Source organism: Heloderma suspectum, chromosome 1 (assembly GCF_057233095.1).
Source record: "Heloderma suspectum isolate Gila_16-S chromosome 1, 16-S_ref, whole genome shotgun sequence".
NCBI lineage: Eukaryota > Metazoa > Chordata > Lepidosauria > Squamata > Helodermatidae > Heloderma > Heloderma suspectum.
Window position 1 is genome coordinate 174,409,141 of NC_139458.1, and position 21,089 is coordinate 174,430,229.

Consider the following 21,089-nt stretch of genomic DNA (forward strand, 5'->3'; position numbering starts at 1 on the left):
CACAGCTCCTGTGCACAGCAGCTCCTTGCACAGCTCCTCATCCAATGAAGGATACATGTGTAGAGGAGATCTGCTGCCACATGTGTATGTTTGAGTGGATCAGGCCTCTGCATCCTGCAATACAAGAGTGGTATCCAGACAACCTTTTGGGTGAACAGAAGGCAGTTCTGCTCACATGAGAGGTCTCCCCAATTCCCTCTAATTCTCTGCTCTAGCTACAGTTCCACATGCCACATCCCATGCTGCCCACAGCTCTTCAGCTACTCTAAGGAGCACCTTTCCTGAAGGTACAGTGTGCTGCAGCAGGAAAAGCCTGTTGTGCAAGCATTACTCCACTCATGGCTTTCTGGGTCTCTCCCATGCTGTTCAAGCACAAACTAATATTGTATGTAGAATTCAGCATGCTAATAAGATGAAGTGGGTTTTTTTAGTGGAAGTTAATGTTCTAGTACTAATGGCTGCAGAAAGACTCCCAAGTATGTGGACACGGCGAAACAGAATTAAGGGTATGGTAGAATCACTGCACCAGGCATTCCTGTGCAACCACTTGGGGCCAGGTGCGCTGGCAGGGCCAACTTCTTATTCCTATTCTGAACACCCCTTAAAACAACCCAGCTTGGTAGCTCCAAGTTGGGTCTTGCTACCATTTTAATTTTCCATAAAATGCTTCCAATGTAACATAACTCGAGGGCACTGTGGGAAATTAAAATAGGAACTGGACCCAACCAGTTGGCAACAGTCAGAGCACCACTACTACTGCTGCCTACTGCCACAGGTAAGCCCACTGGGGCCTACAGATGAATGGAGCCCACAAAAATTCAGTTTGCCCAAGGCCCCCCAAACCTGAAGAAGGGCTGGGGCTCTAACTCAACTCATGAGGCTCAAGTTTCAGGTATCAACACTTGAATCATACATTAAAAATAAAGACTAAAAATTTTTGTTAAACAAGTTTTATTTGCACATCAGCACAAACATGTTGTAGACAAGAGGCTGGATGGATATTTCATATGATCAGATTCAAAACTGTTAATACTGGAGGTTGCTTGAAGACGGTATTGTGTAAAAACACTCAAACTGAATTTTGTTGTAGGGGAAAAAATTAGTCTGAACTTGGGTAAGCATCCACAATGGGAAAATCTTGCACAGGGTAAACCTTTAGAAGGCTGGTTCCATTACTCTGCGATACTCCTTTTCCTTTCACCAATTAGCTCAAGATCAATGTAATTTAATCCAGTGTCATACAAATGTTTTCCAAATAAGAATTAAGAATATTCCAGGAGAAACACAGTCAAGCCTTTTATACACTAAGGTTATTGCAACAAAACCAGGTTATGCATAACATTGTGACACATTTCTTGAAAAATAGCCTACATCCAAAAATAAGTGTGCAGAAGTCTGCTCACACAACAGGACTTCCCCTTCCTATCTTCTCACTTGCATCCCCCCGTCCCGATCTGCTTGAGGTTCACCCAATCCTCTGGAGCAAATCTGGGGTGTAATGCAGGGGAAAGGGGGAATGAGGTGTTCAAGCAGCTTCTGTTCTGCCAGCAGACAGCAGGTATTGGATACAAGCTGATGCATAGATAAAGGAAAGATATTCAGGTAAAAATAACACAGTAATAACTTGACACAGCTACCCCTTAATTGGCAGTCTTTCATCAGGTTCTTCTAGAAGCTTACAGACCATGGAAAAGTTTGCAAGTGAAAACCAATCCAACACACAAAAAGGCTTATTTAAAAGTCTAGCCATTTTAATATTTGGGGGCAGGGAAAAATACTGGAATTTCTAACACAGAGAAACTGAAGGTTATTTTCAGAATGAACCTCTTTAAAATGTTGGATCAGGCGGTGATACAAATTTGACAAATGATGATGGGTAACATTTAAGGGAGGGGGAGAATAAATTTTTAATACAAAGTAACAAAATGACCTTCAAACATAGACTGTATCTTATCATAACACCCACGGGGGGGGGGGGGGATCATAATATAACCCTCATCACTAATGGTCAGAAATTTCTGTTTACTCAGTTAACTTATATGAAAAGCAAAGCATTTACTGTTTACTTTTAATGTAAAAATAGGTATACTCCTGCAGCACATTCTCAACTCTATTTAAATCAATGGCTAAGCAGTCACTGATGTCAATGGAGTTTGGGCCCTAACTATGGAAATCTGTTGTCAGTTCCTTTGGCAGCATAATTATGATCGCACCTTAGCAATAAATAATATTTTAGTCTAGAAAAGGGAAGAAAGAAAGATGATCCCCATTGACACCAAAACACTAAATACAATTTTAACATCAGAATTTGTACATATTTACAACCTGCATAAATGTGTTATAAGATTACAGCAGTTAGCAATAATGCCAAATGCAAATATATAAAATTTCTATGATTTCTTTTTAGACAATGTGTATATATGTAGTTGTGTATAAAATCTCAGGGAAGTGGATATATACATACATACTATTTATATATATTATATATAAAGAACAAAGTACAATGAAAAAGGTTGCTTCAACTCATCATCACAGTCAGATATTGGGCACCACTTAATGTAGTATCAAAGATTGTGAATCAATGAAAACTCTGATTATCTAATGTAATGACAAATATGGAGCTACACTCTTCAAAACCTTAATTTCTTTTATAAAATTTTGAGCTGAGTGAAAAAAAAACCTGACCTTGCTCTAAATAAGGATTCTAAAGAGCACCCTGTGAAATTAGTTACATTTTGAAAATAAATTGTTTATATATGTCCCATTTTGCTATTCTAGATCTTACTGGATAAAAAAAAATTAAAAATCACCAAGAAGAATGTAAGCATATATAGATCGGCATGGAGGATGGACAGCAAGACAGTTTTTCTGGAAAACCCCCCCCCCAACATATTGGTCCGAAATGAAATTGCATCTGACCACCACCACCACGCTTCTGAACAGCCTATTTAGAACCAATATAGGAAGAGAAAGGGGCCACTTGACAACACTCAGGTTCGATTGGGACAAATACAGACCTTACTTCGAAGAAGCATGTATTTGTGCAACATACACTGGAGAAAACCTTGAGACCAACATATAAACACCTTCAGATTTCCATGTATCATCTTTTGCTTATCTAAATAATTTGTTCATTCCCCTCCTCAACCCGCTCTCATCAGCAGTATACAGGTTAGCCATATGTAAGCTATAAACGTATCTGTTCAGATATTATGTTAAATAGCTCCATAAATAAATGGGCAACAAGAAATGAATGAGTAACCAGAAGAATAGAGAACCTTGCTTTCTACTGTTTCTTGAAATCTGAATAGGAAGTCTTCCTGACCCCTGAACAACACTACAACCACACATTTCCAGGGTATTTATTTTTACTGTTAACAATACATATTTACTAGTTAAGGCCAGAAGAAATCTGTTCATGGACCTCTGCTATGAATAAACCATGGCATAAAAATGACTTCTCAATGTTGAAAGGCTTCTCTTTCATATGAATAAGTATTCAATAACAGCAAGGAATGAAAGCAGATAGAGAAGATGACAGCAAAGACAAGTTCCACCAGGGCAACTTGTGCTTGGAAATGAATTTACATACTAAAAATGCACTCAGACTCTCTCTTCTCAGACAGGGAATACGAACTACTGCACAGCAATAACGGCACTACTTTCTGAGAAACACAAATAAGAAATCCAGTCTGGCAGAAATCATAAAGGCCATTAACTTATTCTGTCATTCAAAGTTTTCTTCTCCTCAGTTCACAACTGCTTTATTGTATGATCATTAAATGCAATCTGTTAAGATGATCTAGCAGGTGTGCAAACCGAAAAGCAAATTAGCTAAATAAATTGGGTTTCAGGATAGCACTTCAAATTCAAAGGTTCCATAAAAACAGTGGCATTAATACAGTCTGGAAAGAACAGGAAAAGATGCATATATAAACTTGCTTTCAAAGCTTCTTATGCAACTTGTTACAAGAAAAAGTTGCTTTAGAAAGGCCTCATTGGGAGGAGAGAGAACACTACATATGCCAGGATCTGAAGGCTTTAAACACACACACACATACACGCTAGCAGTTCCCCTTATTTAAACAACTATGCAGAAAAACAGTTAAACTTGAATTAACTTTTGCTTTGAAATTGCTTGTCTTTTCCCTTGTGCAGAAGTATCCTCTCAAATCAATGGAGGAACAATTAAATGACAAGGGTCAGCAACATCCAGGACTGTTTTCAGGAACAGACTCTGTATTTTCACAGGAGAGGCTGCTGATGGTAATTTGTTTGCTGTTGTGGAAGTGAATGAGGTGGAACTGCTGGATAGCATGCTCCTTGAGGCAAACTAGATGCAGTGTTCTGGTAGGCTAGCATATCCATAGGCATGCCCATTTGTTGAGCATATGGAACTGTTCCAGCTGGTGGAAGGCAAGAATTCTGGTTCACATAAGCAGGATTGGACACAGAATCTAAACCAGTGCTGAAACACAAACAAAGACATTAAACAACATGCAAAATAATGCCAACCCTGAAAGGATTATGCATTTCTGTGCTTACAATAACTAATTTGCCAAGAAGTTAACATAGACTTGCTGATGAAATACCTTAAGTAAGTTGTCTGAGCAGGCTGAGATGTTGCTGAAGAATTTATAGTAGGAGCCAAGGACCTCAGTGAACCAATCTGATCACCTCCTGGATTGTAGCCTTGAGAAACACCATGAACCACATAGCTTCCACTGTGAGGATGTATGGGATATGGCTGTAATGGAAAGAGAACAAACTTACCAGCATGAATTGCATGCCTACTAATCAAAAGGAGGATGTAAATCAGACAAAATATGTTCCAGTATTGCCAGCTGTGTATGTCACAAAAGCACTGCACTAAAGCAGGGGTTGGTGACACGCAGCCCGTTTTCCCCCAAAGAATCAGCAAAGAAAAAAAAAAATCAGTGGCTTCCCACCATAAAGAGGGCTACTAAGGACAAATTTCACTTAAAAGCAAGCTACATTTGTCCTTAGTAAGCCTCCTTAGCTGTTACCCACTGAATTTTTATATGTGCAGCCCAGGCAGGGTTGGGGGGGGATGGCCCCAGGACAGCCCGAAGTTGCCCATCTCTGCACCAAAAGTATTATCTTTAAAGCTTGTGGTGATATTCTGGAAGGAAGGAAGGAAGGAAGGAAGGGCAGAAATTTCATTTTTTGATCAAGTAACCTCCCTTGTGGACCGTGGGAATGCTGTAGACATAATATACCTCGACTTCAGCAAAGCTTTCGACAAAGTGCCCCATGATATCCTGATGAGCAAACTAGCTCAAAGTGGGCTAGATGAGACAACGATCCGGTGGATCCACAGTTGGCTACAGAATCGGACTCAAAGAGTGCTTATCAATGGGACCTTCTCAAACTGGGGAGAGGTAACGAGTGGGGGTACCGCAGGGCTCGGTCCTGGGCCCAGTGCACTTCAACATTTTTATTAATGACTTGGAGGAGGAGGTTCAGGGAATGCTGATCAAATTTGCAGATGACACAAAATTGGGCGGGATAGCTAATACTTTGGAAGACAGAAACAAAATTCAAAGTGATCTGGATAGACTGGAGCACTAGGCAGAAAACAACAGAATGACATTTAATAGGGATAAATGCCAAGTTCTGCACCTAGGAAAAAGAAACCAAATGCACAGTTACAAGATGGGGGATACGTGGCTCAACAACACAAGCGAAAAGGATCTTGGAATGGTTGTCGATCACAAGCTGAATATGAGCCAACAATGTGATGCGGCTGCAAAAAAGGCCAATGCTATTTTGGGCTGCATTAATAGAAGCATAACTTCCAAATCCAGGGAAGTACTAGTTCCTCTCTACTCAGCACTGGTTAGGCCTCATCTGGAGTACTGTGTCCAGTTCTGGGCACCACACTTTTAAGAAGGATGCAGACAAGCTGCAGTGGGTTCAGAGGAAGGCAACGAAGATGATCAGGGGACTGGAAACAAAGCCCTATGAAGAGGGACTGAAAGAACTGGGCATGTTTAGCCTTGAGAAGAGAAGACTGAGGGGAGATAGGATAGCGCTCTTCAAGTACTTGAAAGGCTGTCACAGAGAGGAAGGCCAGGATCTCTTCTCGATCATCCCGAGTGCTGGACACGGAATAATGGGCTCAAGTGACAGGAAGCCAGATTCCGGCTGAACATCATGAAAAACGTCCTGACTGTTAGAGCAATACAACAATGGAACCAATTCCCTAGGGAGGTGGTGGGCTCTCCCACACTGGAGGCATTCAAGAGAGGTTGGACAGCCATCTGTCAGGGATGCTCTGACTTGGATTCCAGCATTGAGCAGGGGGTTGGACTCGATGGCCTTGTAGGCCCCTTCCAACCCTACTATTCTATGATTCATGGCACAGCAGCATCTAGGCCATGTCGTGCCTATCAGATCATAGCTCATTCAGCTTCCTCCAAGTTTCTATTGTGCAGTGGCTAGTTTCAGGCTAGGACGAGGGAGACACAGGTTCAAATCCCCACCCAGTCACCAAGTTTGCCAGGTGACATTAGGCCAGTTGCTTACTTTCAGACTAACTGACTTTACTGTAAGGATAAAATTGGTAGGAAGGAAACCATATAAACCAAGAAAACCAAGCTCACTGGAGTAAGGGCAGGAAAAAATGTAAGAAATAAATATTCAGATGATGCATGAAGTTATGTTCTATCAAGAAGAAGGTACTGCTAGTTCCTATGGTCTTAAAAAGAGGACACCCAGCCTATTGTCTTTATAAATGTGAAGGAAGCACATATGTTCATTTGTCCACCCTAAAATGAAGATAGGTCCACATGGTGCAGATTAGATGGGTGGATTCACAGAAAGGTTTGGAGTTCTTTTTTTTTTTTAGGACACTCAAGAGTAGCATGTTTAGCAGTGAGGCGAACACTTCAATGCCTCCCTTCTCTGAGGAACTAACGAACAGTTATGGAGGAGATATAGGTTTCCAAGTAGAAGATCAAAGGGAAAGACATATTGAAGTTTATGACACAGCAGCAGCAAGGCCATACTGTGCCACACACTTGTATCACACTGCTATAGTGCGCAGAGCGATATAAATTAAGCCAACCAAAGGCTTAATTTGCATCAAGGTTTTAAGCATAAAAGCTATTCTAAATGTCAGGGCTCAGCTTTGGAACCAGTGCAACTTAGAAGTCCTTTAGGTTCCTAAATTAACTGTGTGGCTTAAATTTCTTATTAAACTGGCTTTCTGACAGCAAGCCTTCCCTGAACTTTGTTGATGATAAGGAGTGGGAGAAACGGATTTCACACACTATCTTACACTCTAGGTAACAATATTTGCACTGGGCCATTGTGTCCCACTGTTTCCTTGCCAAAGTATTTCAGAATCTGAAAGATCCTTAATACTACCATGAGAGTATTTTTAAAAAAAAATTAAGTAGGCTTGTTTGAGTTATATGGAGTCATTATTCAGCAAGCACTTTAAATGTGGTGCTGACATTTTTGCAACTAGATAAAGGAAAATAAAGACGTATCAATGCTTATATTTTAAGACATATGTAAGTTAAGCAATTCTTGTAGAAAGTGGGTTTTTCTTCAAGGTTCAACTATATAAAGCAGAAGCTAATCAGTACTGTACAACTGTTTGCTCCTTCTACTGTAGTTATCACCTACTGGGTTTTAATCGTCAACAGGAAGCAGCATTATCTTGAAGTGAGAGGAATATTAGAACTTGGGATGTCTAATTCTCACAATTTCTTTTACACCCCCAAATATAATCAATCTTTCAACATTTCCAGGAGTTCATGGAAAGGCATAATGGCTAAATGCATCATCTTTGATGTGGCAGTTACCATAGTAACTATTCTTTTCATGCTGATTATGTAAAGCCCACCTAATATATGCAGCCACATTTTCCTTTTTTTTTGCACTTAATTATTGCCTGCAAATTCTCCTCCCCCCTCCCTTTGTTTTTGCTTAAGTAAACTAACATGGGTGTTTAGATTTAGAGTGATTTCACTTGCCAGATTTTGAAGTCATTTAATTCAGTGAACAGAGAACTTGTTGCTTAAAGGAACAAGAGAGAGAAAAAAGCAAGGCTTTATTGGACAGCACTGTTTTTGTTCTTCAAAGTATTTTTCATCATCATATCTTCATTTTCAAGAATTTCCTGATTATTTATTGCATTTATACCCTGCCTTTTTTCCTCTTGCAAGGAACTCAAGGCGGCTTACATGATCCTCCTCCTCTCCATTTTATCCTCACAACAACAACCCTGTGAGGTGGGCTGGGCTGAGAGTCTGTGACTGGCCCAAAGTCACCCAGTGAGCTTCCATGGCCGAGTGGGGACTAGAACCCGGATCTCCCAGCTCCTAGTCCAACACTCTTGCCACTACACCACACTGGCTGATTATCAACACCATGACCCACAATGTATGTACTGATATTGTTCTTTAGTGGCAACATAAAAATAAGATACAGCAATGCTGATTGTGTCAGTATACCTAGTTTTCAAGTCTTTACATGCTACCCCAGCAAGCTATCATCTGTGTAAAGCTCAAAAAGGAAATATATTATCCTACCTAGACGTATGTGAAGCTACAGTGGAAAGATGCTTAACTCGTAAATTTACTGGTTTGGATCCTAATCAAGACTCTCAGAATTCCACTCACAAAGCAAGGCTTTTGCATCACTTCCTTCCCACGGCAGTCCCCTGCATGCCCAAAAGCTGCTTCTGACTGTCACGGAAACATCCAGAATGACTTCAGCAGAGCGTGCATGTGTGCACATGCACATCCAGAAGGGTGAACTAGCAAAAATCAGGGAACACCACTCCAGACTCATATGAGTCTTTGGTGTCTTTGACACCAGTGGTGTCACTCTACTGGCAGGCAGAGCTCCTATGCACGGAAGGCACCTCCACCTGATTTTGGGGTGGAGGTGGGGCTTCCCTATTCAAGTGTCTTCATGGTAGAGGTCAACAGCTGCATTTAATGGGAAAGAATGAGTAAATCAATGCTGTTTAGTTCAAGCATATGTTGACATGCCATGCAGCAGGATTTAAAGATCCATATGAAAATTTCAAATTGTTAATAGATCAGTGGTAAAGCCTGCTCTTGTTCATACTCCAATAGCTATTAAGATGTCAGCCCTTGCTAGGAAGCCTCAGAACTTAAAAAAAGAAAAAGAAAGGCACTGACCTGCACTGGAACACCAGCTGAAGTAGGTGGGTAGTGTGGTGATGGATGCATCTTTGAGTATGTAGAATACACAGGAGCTTCATTCATTAATTTGTTGTAGAGTTCCAAAGCTTCCATCACTTTAACATTTAGTTCAGATAATTCTGAATGTTTCCTAATTCAAAAGGAGTCAGTCAAGTGCTTTCAGTTATAATGTATTTGACCATGTGCTGAAGTTTAATATGCAGCATGGTAAAAGACAACCTCAGAGTTAAGAGGTGCCTTGGAAATAAGTTATTAGCGTCTAAGTACTTAGTCTGAGAAAGATTCTCTACATCACACTTTCTTGAAACACATCCACTTCTTTGCTCAATTCTCATAATCTGAGTACTTTACAGGATACCTGAACTTGCTGAAGATATTGGTAGTTCTACACATACAGTTTCCCATAGCCCTTAAAGAACTGACCTACGATACACCTTCCTCCAGCTATACATCCTTCTAATAGCTCCCCTCTCTCACCAGCATGGGGCAATGTAGTAGCCATATCATTCAGAGAAGGCTGTGAGAGAAGGCTTTACTGAGAAGTGTGCAGATTTTTGGATCAACACTTCAACTCAAGTTAGCCAGGTAACATGCTAGGGGGCAGGGGAGGCAAATGATTAGGGCATGTTTCTATTTCCAAGTGCCACCTGGTTAGCTGTACTGGTGGAACTACAGATAAAGGTAGTATCCCTCCCTCTCTCAAACTCAAAGCACTATTATGCTTATACCTAACAGTTGACCAAATCCAAAGAAACTGTACTATGCTTGAAATTCAGCCCAAAATGAAAAAGACTAGACTCACACTAGAGATGGATTCTAGCAAACCCATGAATAGTCTTACATTCCAACCTATTTGCAGTCTGAATTGTTGCCTCTTTGTACACAACCTAGTATAATAAGGCTTCACTCTTGATACCAACTTCTAAACAAATAAGCCTTGACAAGTCAAAAGAAATCTGGGAAAATTGCAGTCTCGTACTTATCTTACGTCTTTTATGTACTTGTTAAAGCATATATTACATCTTAGTAATACATCTTAGTTTTACTTTCAAGTATGGCACTGTCTTACCTATCAATTTCTTCTAGTTTTTCATCTATCATGGGACCCATCTGTTGGCAGATATCTAGGAATACAAAAATGTTAATATTTGTTCATTAAGTGTTCACAGATCAGACTTACTGAAGAGACTGCAAGCAATATAAAAAGTGTCTGGTATGCAATATGTATTTCAAATAGTGATGGATTAGTGCCCCCCGCCCCCCTCCCTTTCAGACTTAGCTTAATGAACAAAAGAAAATGAACTTGACAGTAGCTATGGAACGTTAGGACATGTAGCAGCTACCAAAGTTACCTTCTAAATCCAGAAGCTCAGAAGAATCAGGTTTCGGATCTGTTGGATCTATGCTCTGAAGTAACTGCAATGCCTTATCCATTTTATTCTGAAAGATGGAGAAAAGCATCACCAGAAAGGTATGACAGCTCTTTCAGGACTTTAAGTTCACAACGTTCAGTTTCTCTCTTATGACAAGATGACACAAGAAAGTTATATCTAAAACATTTTGTGCCATTTGAAAGCCACCACATACCTCATCTATGTAAACTGGCTCAGGCTCAGCTTTTGTAACTTCCTCGGTAATGTCTTCAGAAGAAGAGTTCTTATCCACAGTTGCTGCTAAGAGAACATAATAGTATGTGTTTCTCTTCAGTCTGGTTTCTCAGTCCAAAATATTTTTCTCTTAATTTAATCTGCAAACACAATTCATAACATGCAGCCTGCTAAACTTTCTTCAGGTAAAAAACTCTTCAGGTACGTCCAATAGAAAACAAGTTTTAAATTCTGCTCTTGTGATTTAAGATAGCATCTTTTAAAACAGAAAGCCATTGTGTGCTCTGAGCTCAGGACCCAGATGGCAAATTAAAAGTAATTTCTCATGATTTGTAGCCATGTCCGACTCATGATATTTGAATGTTTTTGTCTGGCAACACCAACTCTTTTGATCAGACTGGAACACCACGTTTATGAACCAGTTCTCTTCACAAATAGAATTTCATTCCATCTCCATGTGCAGCTTTAGAGAAAATAAAACAGCTTTGCCTTGAAATAATATACCACTGGCAGACATGGGAAGTTACTTCTCAAAAATGCAAGATCTTCTGTCATATTTCACAGAGGGAAAGTGGTTTAGCAATTAGAACACAATTAGGCATTGTGAGTCAGAGGATTAGATCCCATTCCCAGGGTACTTAGTGACATTGGACAAGTCATTCAATTTCATGGTGCTTTTCTGCATGAAAGTGGAATAGTACTTTATGTATGACTTTTAAAGTGCTTTCAAGACCAAGTTTTTATTCAGCTTACCTGACTCAGGCTCATCATTTAAGTTAGAGGTCACAAAATTAGATGGGAACAATCCTATTCCTCTGTGATTTTCTCCTTTCCACCAGTTGGCATCACTGAGCAATAAAGATTTACATTTTGACACACACAAAATTGAACTGCAGTATTATTGCCTTCTTTTGAGCTCTCCCCCTCAAACTATTATATTCCTTTCCCATTCCCCCTTAAGAAAATACCTAGATTTTCCCTTAATTTACAAGCAAATAATACTTATAACTTGCCTTCTTTTATTCACAGTTCTATTAAGGAAAAGCCAGAGACACAAACCCCAACCACTTGCTATGCAAACACAATCAAAGCATTATAGGGACACCTTTCCAAACTGTCCAGGATCTTCTACAAGGTACAAAACTGACACAAGAGAACCCCGGTGGTGGGGGGGAGCAGAGAGAGAGAGAGAGAGAGAGAGAGAGAGAGAGAGAATTTTCCTGAAGAACTACATGAGGAAAAGTTTAAATATTTTTGACTGCATATATTTAATACTATTTTCTCATTCTTCTGTGTAACTTTTCAACTAGGAGACAGAAACATTTAAACTCCACATATGACCTCCAACACCTCAGAGATTGAAGATCTGTATTATGTCTAGCTAATGATAATCTGATTAGAAACTCTTCAGCAGTGCTGATGGTTAAAAACTGGAAAAGTTCCATCTACCTCAGAAGGAACTATACTTTTACATTAGGAATCGCTATGATGTAACTTTCTACATTGCTTTAAACCAATGCTGGGCAACACATGAGCCCTCATTGGCTTTTGTGACACCCCCTCCCCCATCCCACTCCACTCCTCAAGAAAAGAAGCCATTTCAAGAACTGTGGAAATTTCATTGGCTATATTTGGATGAGTGAGCCTTGTGTTCATAAGCGCCTCCCTCCAGTTCCGTCCACTGACATGGACACTTTCATTTCTGTTTTCAACTAACTGCAGTTCTTCATTATGTCTGAATCCAGTTTAGAGAAACAAGCCAACTTCAAACTGTGGTTTACAATCCTGCCTTGGGGTAAGAACATAATAAACTATGGTTTGTTGAAAACAGAAGCAAAAGCTTCCAATCTCCTCCACATGGCCACACCAGAAAAGAGGGGAAAGGGGAGCACACAGATCCAATGGCTAAGCCCTACCTAGCTCAGTGTTACATTTGAACCAGGTAATTTAATTTCAGCACAGAACCAGCGTAACACTTAATTACTTCCAGAGTGCTTCCAAATCTGTAAGCTACTGGATGCACCACACTTTTAAAATGCAGTCATAAAGAACACTTCTGGGGTTGGCAATAAATTTGGGGCTCCGAGCCTCAGAAGTTAGGAGAACAGCAGTTATCTGGTCATATCACAATCCTGAATGTTTCTATTTGGAAGCTCTATTAATTTCAATGGAATTTAAATCTAAACAAGCATTACAGTCTGGCGCCTTAGTACTTTGGGTCTGCTTAAATTTGTGTTCCTACAACTGAGAAACAGCCCTATAGGGCTAGGAAATGGGGTGGAGCTGATTAAATGTACAGTGCTGTGGAAGCCAAAGTTAAAATGCGGAATTTAAATAAATCCTGTCTCAAAATGTTCATTATGGTTTATCTGAACAAACAGTACATAACCCATCCTGTATTTTGAGAAGAGATCCACTACACAGGCTTGTAAGTATCTAAGCTAAATGATTTGCAGAAGTGTGTTTTACATTGGTTCAGTAGGGTGGTGATTCAAAGTGTAAGCAGCAGGCAGTACTAAGACACATAAAGCGCACATATGCTTAGCTCATCAACCCCAAATAGAGGCCCCAAAGTGCAACATACCTGTCATCCAAAACAATAATAATATCTCCGCTCTTAAAGGTGAGTTCATTGTCCTCAACAGCTTCAAAGTCATATAAGGCTCGCACCTTTCTTGAGATTTTCTGATTGTTCTGCTGAACTTCTACAGATGGGTATAAAGATTTTGTTTCTGTTTGCTGCTGTTTTTGTTCTTGCAAAGATAATTCAATAGCTATGATTTGGAAAACAAAAACAAGTCTTTTATTCTGATCCAAATAAAGATGCATGTGTTAATTTCAGATTTTATAACGTAATGTAGTGTTTCGTAAAGCTTTTCAACTTGGGACTCTTTTTCAACTAGCTTCTAAAGCCAAAGATATACAGAGATCCTCATTCACAATTGTGTGCATTCAGCCTACTTCTGCAGATGAGAAGCTTGTGGTACTAAATTCCATTACTGGGGTTATAGGAATAGAATGTCTCCGATCCCCTCTTAAAGCTATGCTCAAGATGACACAAGTTCCTTCTAAGCTTCCTCAATTTACAATAAGATGATGTACTCAAAATGCAATCTTCCCCACCCCACAGATTGTGGATCAGTGAAGGTTCTCTGGCAGGGGACATTCCATCCATCCAGGAGAGAAGGCACCATCTGCTTCAGGATCCCTAGTAGACCCTACCCCACAATTTGAGAACCAATGCTGTCAAGGTCTTTGATGCAGTAAGTAATCTGACATTGCAGCATACATAAGAAAAAAAATGGACAAAATCAGTTGCAGCCTATTATATAAGTAGCTGTAATTAAGTACAAATTCACAATCTTAAGTATTACTCTAATACAAGTAGTTTGGACTACATATGTTTTAAGCTATTCAAACCAAGGTATAACCAAACCCTGGTCTGCAAATTGAACATTCAGAGAATGACTGAACCCACTGTTTGCAATAGCCTTAAAGAACCATCAGAAAGGAATCTGTATGCAGGTTCTCTCACAGGGCAATACCTGATCAGGACTAATAACACTATCCAGCAGGGACTAACAGCATACCTTGCAAGTCACATGCAGTCCTTAAAGCACTAATGTGTCACAACATTGGCCCACAGAATTGAAGTTTTTCTGACAGGAGTTTCTAAGAAGCTCCTGACTAAGAAGCTGATGGCAACTGTATTGAAGTTAAATTATTACATATAAAAGGAGGCAACTAGTTCATTACATTTCAGGCATAACCCAAGATGTCTTAGAGGACTACTTTGTTGAAAAGAATATGCAAGTTGTATTAAATATATGAAATTAAATCCAACTCATGAAGAGCTTCATAAGCTGTTAGCCATGGCTATGGGACCTAAGCTGTTAGCCATGGCTAAGAGCACCTAAGGAATCAAAACTGAAATTGCTTACAAGTTTAAAAACCAATGTCAGACCTTGATGTTGCAAATGTTAATGCTTTTTGAAAACTGTAATAAGAGATGAAAAGCATCCCAAGAGCTCAGTGAAACAGAACAATAGTAAAGAACATATATTTTCTAAGATGCAATTAAGTACTGCCTGTAGTTTTCCCTAGTCCCTCCACAACCTTAAAAAATCTGTTCACTTCTCCCTTAGCCTTCACTTTCCTAGCACTTTCCACTTCATGGGTTCAGTTTTCTTTAAATGGAAAATGTTATGCATCTTAAGCATCAAACCATGCTTCTGAGCACAAGCTTAGAAACACTTTAAATGTTATATCACTCAAGATGTACGGTGACTAATACTTTACCTTTAGCTATATCTTCATCCTCTTTGTTTTTGCTTGATGATGCACCATTCTTGGCAGCAGTTGAGGGACTCTGTAAATGTACTTGCAGTTTAAATATGCTACATCAAGTGGAAAAAGTTCTATATTTGCTTGCACTTTAAAAGCAGCAGTAATATTAATTTAAAAATGCTTGCCACAAGGCAGCTAAACTGTTTAAAACAATAACTGACAGGAATTTCAGGAGGTGCTAGGAATACATTTTGGGTAGATATGCTTTAGAAGCATATCAACTTATTCAATACCATCACAAGGTAATGTCACATTCTGTCTCTTAGAAAAGATGTGGTTGGCCCTCAAGAGACAACATAAGCTGCTACAAAAGCAATGCAAAACTATAACCTAGGATTATGTGAATGGACTTACCTTTGCATGCTCCTGCCTCTCCCTGCATATTCTGGTTTGCTCCCGTTTCCTATTTTCAGGCAAAACACGCTTTGTACAGTATCAATGAAATCACAACATATGGTTTGCCAAGAAAGAGGAAGTCCGGGACTATGGGACAGGAGAAAGGAGCACACAAGCCTGAGACTTGCTCATGTATACTTGAGCCATTAAGTAACATTAATCCAAGACAGATGGAATATGCTGAACTGATGATGGAGAAGGGTTTCTACTCCAAAGTTGTTGGATTAAAGCATTTCTTTGTAATAAATTATTTCTTACCACCTGAGGTCCCTCTGCTCTCAAACAGGTTAGCATGAGGATCAGTCTACATGTATGTGTTTTTAATGTTTATTTATACTACTCTTATACCGCTTAATATTCTGAGATCTCTAAGCAGTTAACAATATACATATATATAAAATACCGTATTAAACCAATAAACAAACCATGAAAGAACAAGAAAAACGAATACATAAAACCATTACAAGACAATCATAAAATGTAGTCAGGAAAAGCCTTGGTAAACAAATATGTCTTCAAGAAGCTTTTAAACACTTTCTGCCTCTTGAACATATGGGAGGGTGTTCCAGAAGGTTGGTGCCACTACCAAAAAGGCCCGCTTACATGCTGTTACTTGATGACACTTTATTGATCATGGAATGACTAATAAGGCCTCCTTGGAAGATTTCAGGGGTCAACTGGCTGTATATAGAGGAAGGCGATCAACTAGGTATCCTGGGCCTGAGTGGTTTAGTGCTTTGTATACCAACAACAAAACTTTGAACATGGCTTGGTAACTAATAGGTAGCCAGTGCAATTCTTAACAAAGAGGTAATATAGTTCAGTCCTCCAATGAGCATTTGTAGCTGCTGCATTCTGCTCCATTTTATTTCATTTTTTAATTCTGTGATCGTTATGTTTTTATTGTATTTTAAAATATTATTTAATCAAGTTTAACTGTGCCTGCAAGTTGCCTTGAGTGCTATTTTTTGGTAGAGAGACAGGGATACAAATCAAATAAAGAAATAGGTGCAGCTTCCACAGCAGGTTCAAGGGCAACCCCACAGACTGCATTACAGTAGTCTAATCATGAGGTTACCAGTGCAAGGACCACAGTGGCCAAAATAATGCCCTGTGGCACCCCACAGTTCAACAGTGAGGGGGGCAAGGCACAGTTACCAATGTTACTCTCTGGAACCGACCCCACAAGTAAGAGTCAAAACACTGTAAAATGGTGCTCCCACCTCATGGAGACAGTTCAGGAAGATACCATAGTAAACCGTATCAAAAACCACTGAGAGACTGACAAGTAGTAAAAGGGTTGCACTCCCCTTGTCCCTCTCCCAAAGAAGGTCATCCATCAAGGCAACCAAGGCTGATTCAGGCCTGAACTCAGACTGGAATGGATCCAGATAATCAGTTTCATCCAAGAGCACCTACAGCTCTTGCCACCATTTTCTTGAGTACCTTACCCCAGAAGTGGGTATTTGTAACTGAATGACAGTTATTTTGAATCCCTGGGTCCAAGGAGGGCTTTTTCTGGAGTAGTTGCACAGTTGTAAGCATCTTGTCCACCTCCTCAAGCTTCAAAAATGAAACTTCCACAAAACAGGACAAGACAATGCACTGGACACCTCAACAGACACTGTATCAATAGTGGCACTCCAGTTGGCATGAAGGTGAGTGATTTTGTCCTCCAAATGTTTGGCAAACTCATAACAGGGAGTCTTTGAGGGTTCTAATACTGGATTCACGGGGGTAGATGAGAGCAACCTCTGGAGCACTTGGAAAAGCTCAGCTGGATGGCTACTCAAGGATGCAATGAAGGTGGCAAAATAAGCTTTCTTTTCTACCTTCACTGCCACGCAGTAGGTGAGATAATGTGCTCTCATACATGTTCAGTCACCCTCAAGGAATGTCAACCATCTTCCAGCCTGTTTCATTTTCTGAAGCTCCCCAGTAAACCAGAGAGTCATCCAAACTCCACAGTGCTGAAGAGGATGCTCAGGAGTGACTGATGAGTGATGCCTTGCCATTCCAGGGCTCAACGAGGGCCTCAACAGAGTCACTGACTCTGGCTACTGGATTAACAGAGCATTCAGGAATCTGTTAAGATTGCATACGTCTCTGAGGGTAGACCATCTTAATGGCTTCCCCACCTTTGCAAGAGCAGACTGTCACTGTGAAACCAAACCTCACTAGGAAGTGGTCTGACCATGACAATGGGGCAATTTCCACCACTGCAATATCCAAAACATCTCCCTCACACCCTGAGGCAATAACTAAATCAAGGGTATGCTCTGCCCTATGTGTTGGACACGTGACAAACTAAGACAGACTCATGGTTGTCATGGAGGCCATGAAGACCTGAGTTGGTCCCGTTGAAGATAGCCTCAGCATGGATGTTGGTGTCCTCCAGGACTCAGATCCTAGGATTCTCCAAAACCATACCCGAGACCACTCCCAGCCACTTCATTAGCATTCCCAATTAGTCTCTTCGGCCCAACACAAGGTAGAGGCCTTCATAGCCATTTCCCGGGCTGGAGGGGTTTCCTGGTGAATGAGATGGATCTTTTATGGATCATGGTGACTCATGGTCACTCCAGGTTGGGGCTGCACAGAGTACCCAGGTGGACAAAGCTGAGTGAAATCTACACCACCCAGGTCTCAGTAATGAACACCAGTAATGGATAATTGAGGTCTTATTACGGATCAGCATGGCATTCACCAACACCACAATCAGGTCAGAGGGGGCAGTATCCAAGCCACCAGGGACCTGAGGGATAGGGAAGGGATGTGAGAAGGGGATGCCATGTAAAGTTGCCATTATACTCACCTGCATACATCTGGGCCTTAAGTTTAGCTATCCTACAGTGACCTAACTTGGCAATAAGGATAATAGCACATAATAGTGTCATTTTAATGTTGTATTTTTATGGATTATATTTTGATATTTGTAAGCTGTCCTGGGAAAAATCCTTTTTTTGAAGGCAAGGATATACGTTTTACTATAGTTGTCACTGCGATTCAGAGAATACCCCAAACTCTTGTCACAATGTCAAAAACAAACATTTACCAAGAAGCAAGCATGCCTAAACAGAATCAAATCTAGTCTCTTACCGGTGATCCACTTGTAGGAAATGTAACCCCTTCTTCCTTAAGAGATTTAATAGTTGCTGATATTAGACTAAACTGTGGGTCTTTCTGAAATTCTTCTGACCATTCTACCATTAAAGCTTTTAATTTTTCACATACTTTAGGATGAGCCTAAAAAAAGGAACATAAGGGACATTAATTTGCATAAACAAGCAAGAATTATGACTTTATAACACAGTTTACAAAGCAATCTATGTTTGTTTTTTTAAGTTATGGTTGAAATCCAAAGAACCTCAAAACTAGTTCTGTATGCCTAAGAGGGCTTTGGATTTGTGTTTGCAGCAACTTTCCAAGCCACACCTCTTTTGAAACTGAAGGGAAGCTTCAAAAGGAAAATTGTGATATGACATAAGGATCTGCTGTTTAAGGAAAATATAAAAATGACACTAGACCTGGCTAAAGTAGCTCTTTGGACCCTGGCCTATGTTTGCACATAGTTTAAATAGTCTAGTTCCAAAATCTAGAGGTCATTATAAGAGTTCATTTTGTAGTTTTGTATAGTCTTACCCTATCTCTTCCATTCTTCTCTGTATCCTATCAATTTAGTTTGTCCATTTCTGCAGCCTAAGCTAATATCAGAAGTATATTGTACAGATATAATTGTAAAGACACTACTCTACCAATGCATTACAACTTTACAATGCAGCTGTAAAGACACTTCTGCATCAAGGCGTTTTTCCATTGTATTTCAGTAAATACGGTGCATATTAGAACCTTACCTTGTTAACTATAACACGTACTTCGCTGGCAAAGTCACGTGAGCAGATTTCCAAGTGGAAAATTTTTCCACAGTTTGAAACACAGGCTCCTAATAGCTAACAAGTGAAATTGAGGACAAAAGTGAATCAATGAAAATAACCACACAGAATACATGTTCTCCATTTAAGTAGTGACAAAGACATTTGTCAAAAAAAGACATAGTATATAAATTCACACATCTATATAAACACAAAGCAAATATAAAATCTGGCCTAACTGTTGTCATGTAACGAACTGTTTAAACTTTTTTCCAAAATATATAATTATACTTACAGTTAGGGCCTGCAGAGCAACATGGGGTACCTTGTGATTTACTCTCTTCAAAATGGCTTTAAGGCAGTCTTTTGCTCTAGATAAAATAATGTCAGTGTAAGACTTTTATTTTAATCACTTCAGGCGCAATCCTATGCACGTTTAGACAGAAAAAAGTCCTACAATTTTCAGAATTTCCTAGCCAGCCATCCTAGCTAGGGAATGCTGGGAGCTGCAGGACATTTTTCTGTCTAGTCATGCATAGGACTGCAGCCTTAATCACTTTATTTTAATAAGGCAGAATCAGATGTCACATGAGCAGAAGTCCACTCATGCAACAGAGTGGACTTCTTTGAGCAGATTCTGAGGGGGTGTGCGTCTGCGCGTGGGGGAGGGATTAGAGAAATGCTGAAGGGTTCTACCAACGTTCCCCTCCTTCCTGACTCATTAGAGGAAGGAGAGGAACGTTGGTTCTCCGGGAACCAACCTCGAAGCGTGGGCTCCAAGGTTGGTTCCCGGAAAACCACATGTCCTATGGCAGTCTAGCTGCTGGCTAGTGGCCAAAGGATTGATCCCTAGTTGCATGCATTCTTTTAGTAAAATTATAAATTAACTGCACAAGAGAATCATAACCAGAAAGCTCCCAAGAGTTTCAGGAGACATGTAATTAGTTCATACTTGTTATTTATGGACAATATATACCTGTCCCGATTACACTGACACTTACTAGATCGTCTTAAGAATGTTGACTTTTTCACAACACAAAAGGGTTCACTTACTAGCCTGGACAGTTTTTGAAGTGACCTAATCATATTTTCTCTGTGCAGATCTTAAATGGATCTGAATTTTTATACAAGACATAAAACCCACTTTACTGTATAAGACATAAAACCCACTTTACTGTAAATACCTGCCTAAAGTGACTGAAATGAATATCAGGGCTGGGCACCAATCAATCAGCAGACATATAAAATGATATTCAGAGATGGATCTTACCCATTAGGAGTGCTTCCAACTTTGTCACATATATCCATAATGACTCCCCAATCTTCAGCAGTGTTGTACTCATTTGTAGCCTTTTCTATACAGACAAATAGTGCTTTTAGTATCTTTTCAAAACACAAGTACTCTTTGTTTGAATTACCACAAACTAAATAAGTACTTTTTATTCTGAACATACTCCTAAAACTATGAACTTCAAAACACAGTTTCTGCATTCTCACTGTAGTAAATGTCTAAAATGACACACACACACTTATTGCAGTGTAGGACGAGATTCAGCTTTGATCACAAAAGCACCAACTCATATAATCTGCTTTGCTGTAACGAACTAGAGTCTTAAAAAGGCAAGTCCTTCATAACTATGTAAATGTACGCATTTCAAAAT

At 39.9% G+C, this 21,089-nt stretch overlaps 1 protein-coding gene across 3 annotated transcripts in view; it reads right to left on the reverse strand.

Annotated features, from left to right (window-relative positions):
- Positions 1-945: 945 nt before the first annotated feature.
- STAM2 (signal transducing adaptor molecule 2) overlaps positions 946-21,089 on the reverse strand; it is a 34,261-nt gene continuing 14,117 nt past the window's right edge. The window contains exons 2-14 of one of the 3 annotated variants that reach the window (XM_084810945.1): positions 20,699-20,783; positions 19,724-19,799; positions 19,411-19,506; positions 18,656-18,802; positions 15,113-15,182; positions 13,398-13,518; positions 11,567-11,661; positions 10,794-10,879; positions 10,559-10,646; positions 10,276-10,330; positions 9,183-9,336; positions 4,593-4,747; positions 946-4,468 (exon numbers count right to left, since the gene is read on the reverse strand). In XM_084810945.1, the coding sequence (XP_084667071.1) occupies positions 4,246-4,468; positions 4,593-4,747; positions 9,183-9,336; positions 10,276-10,330; positions 10,559-10,646; positions 10,794-10,879; positions 11,567-11,661; positions 13,398-13,518; positions 15,113-15,182; positions 18,656-18,802; positions 19,411-19,506; positions 19,724-19,799; positions 20,699-20,783 (1,451 nt within the window). In that variant the 3' untranslated portion in view covers positions 946-4,245. Of the gene's footprint in view, positions 4,469-4,592; positions 4,748-9,182; positions 9,337-10,275; positions 10,331-10,558; positions 10,647-10,793; positions 10,880-11,566; positions 11,662-13,397; positions 13,588-15,112; positions 15,183-18,655; positions 18,803-19,410; positions 19,507-19,723; positions 19,800-20,698; positions 20,784-21,089 lie in introns of all 3 variants that reach the window. The other 2 variants (XM_084810937.1, XM_084810927.1) reach the window with 2 other exon arrangements.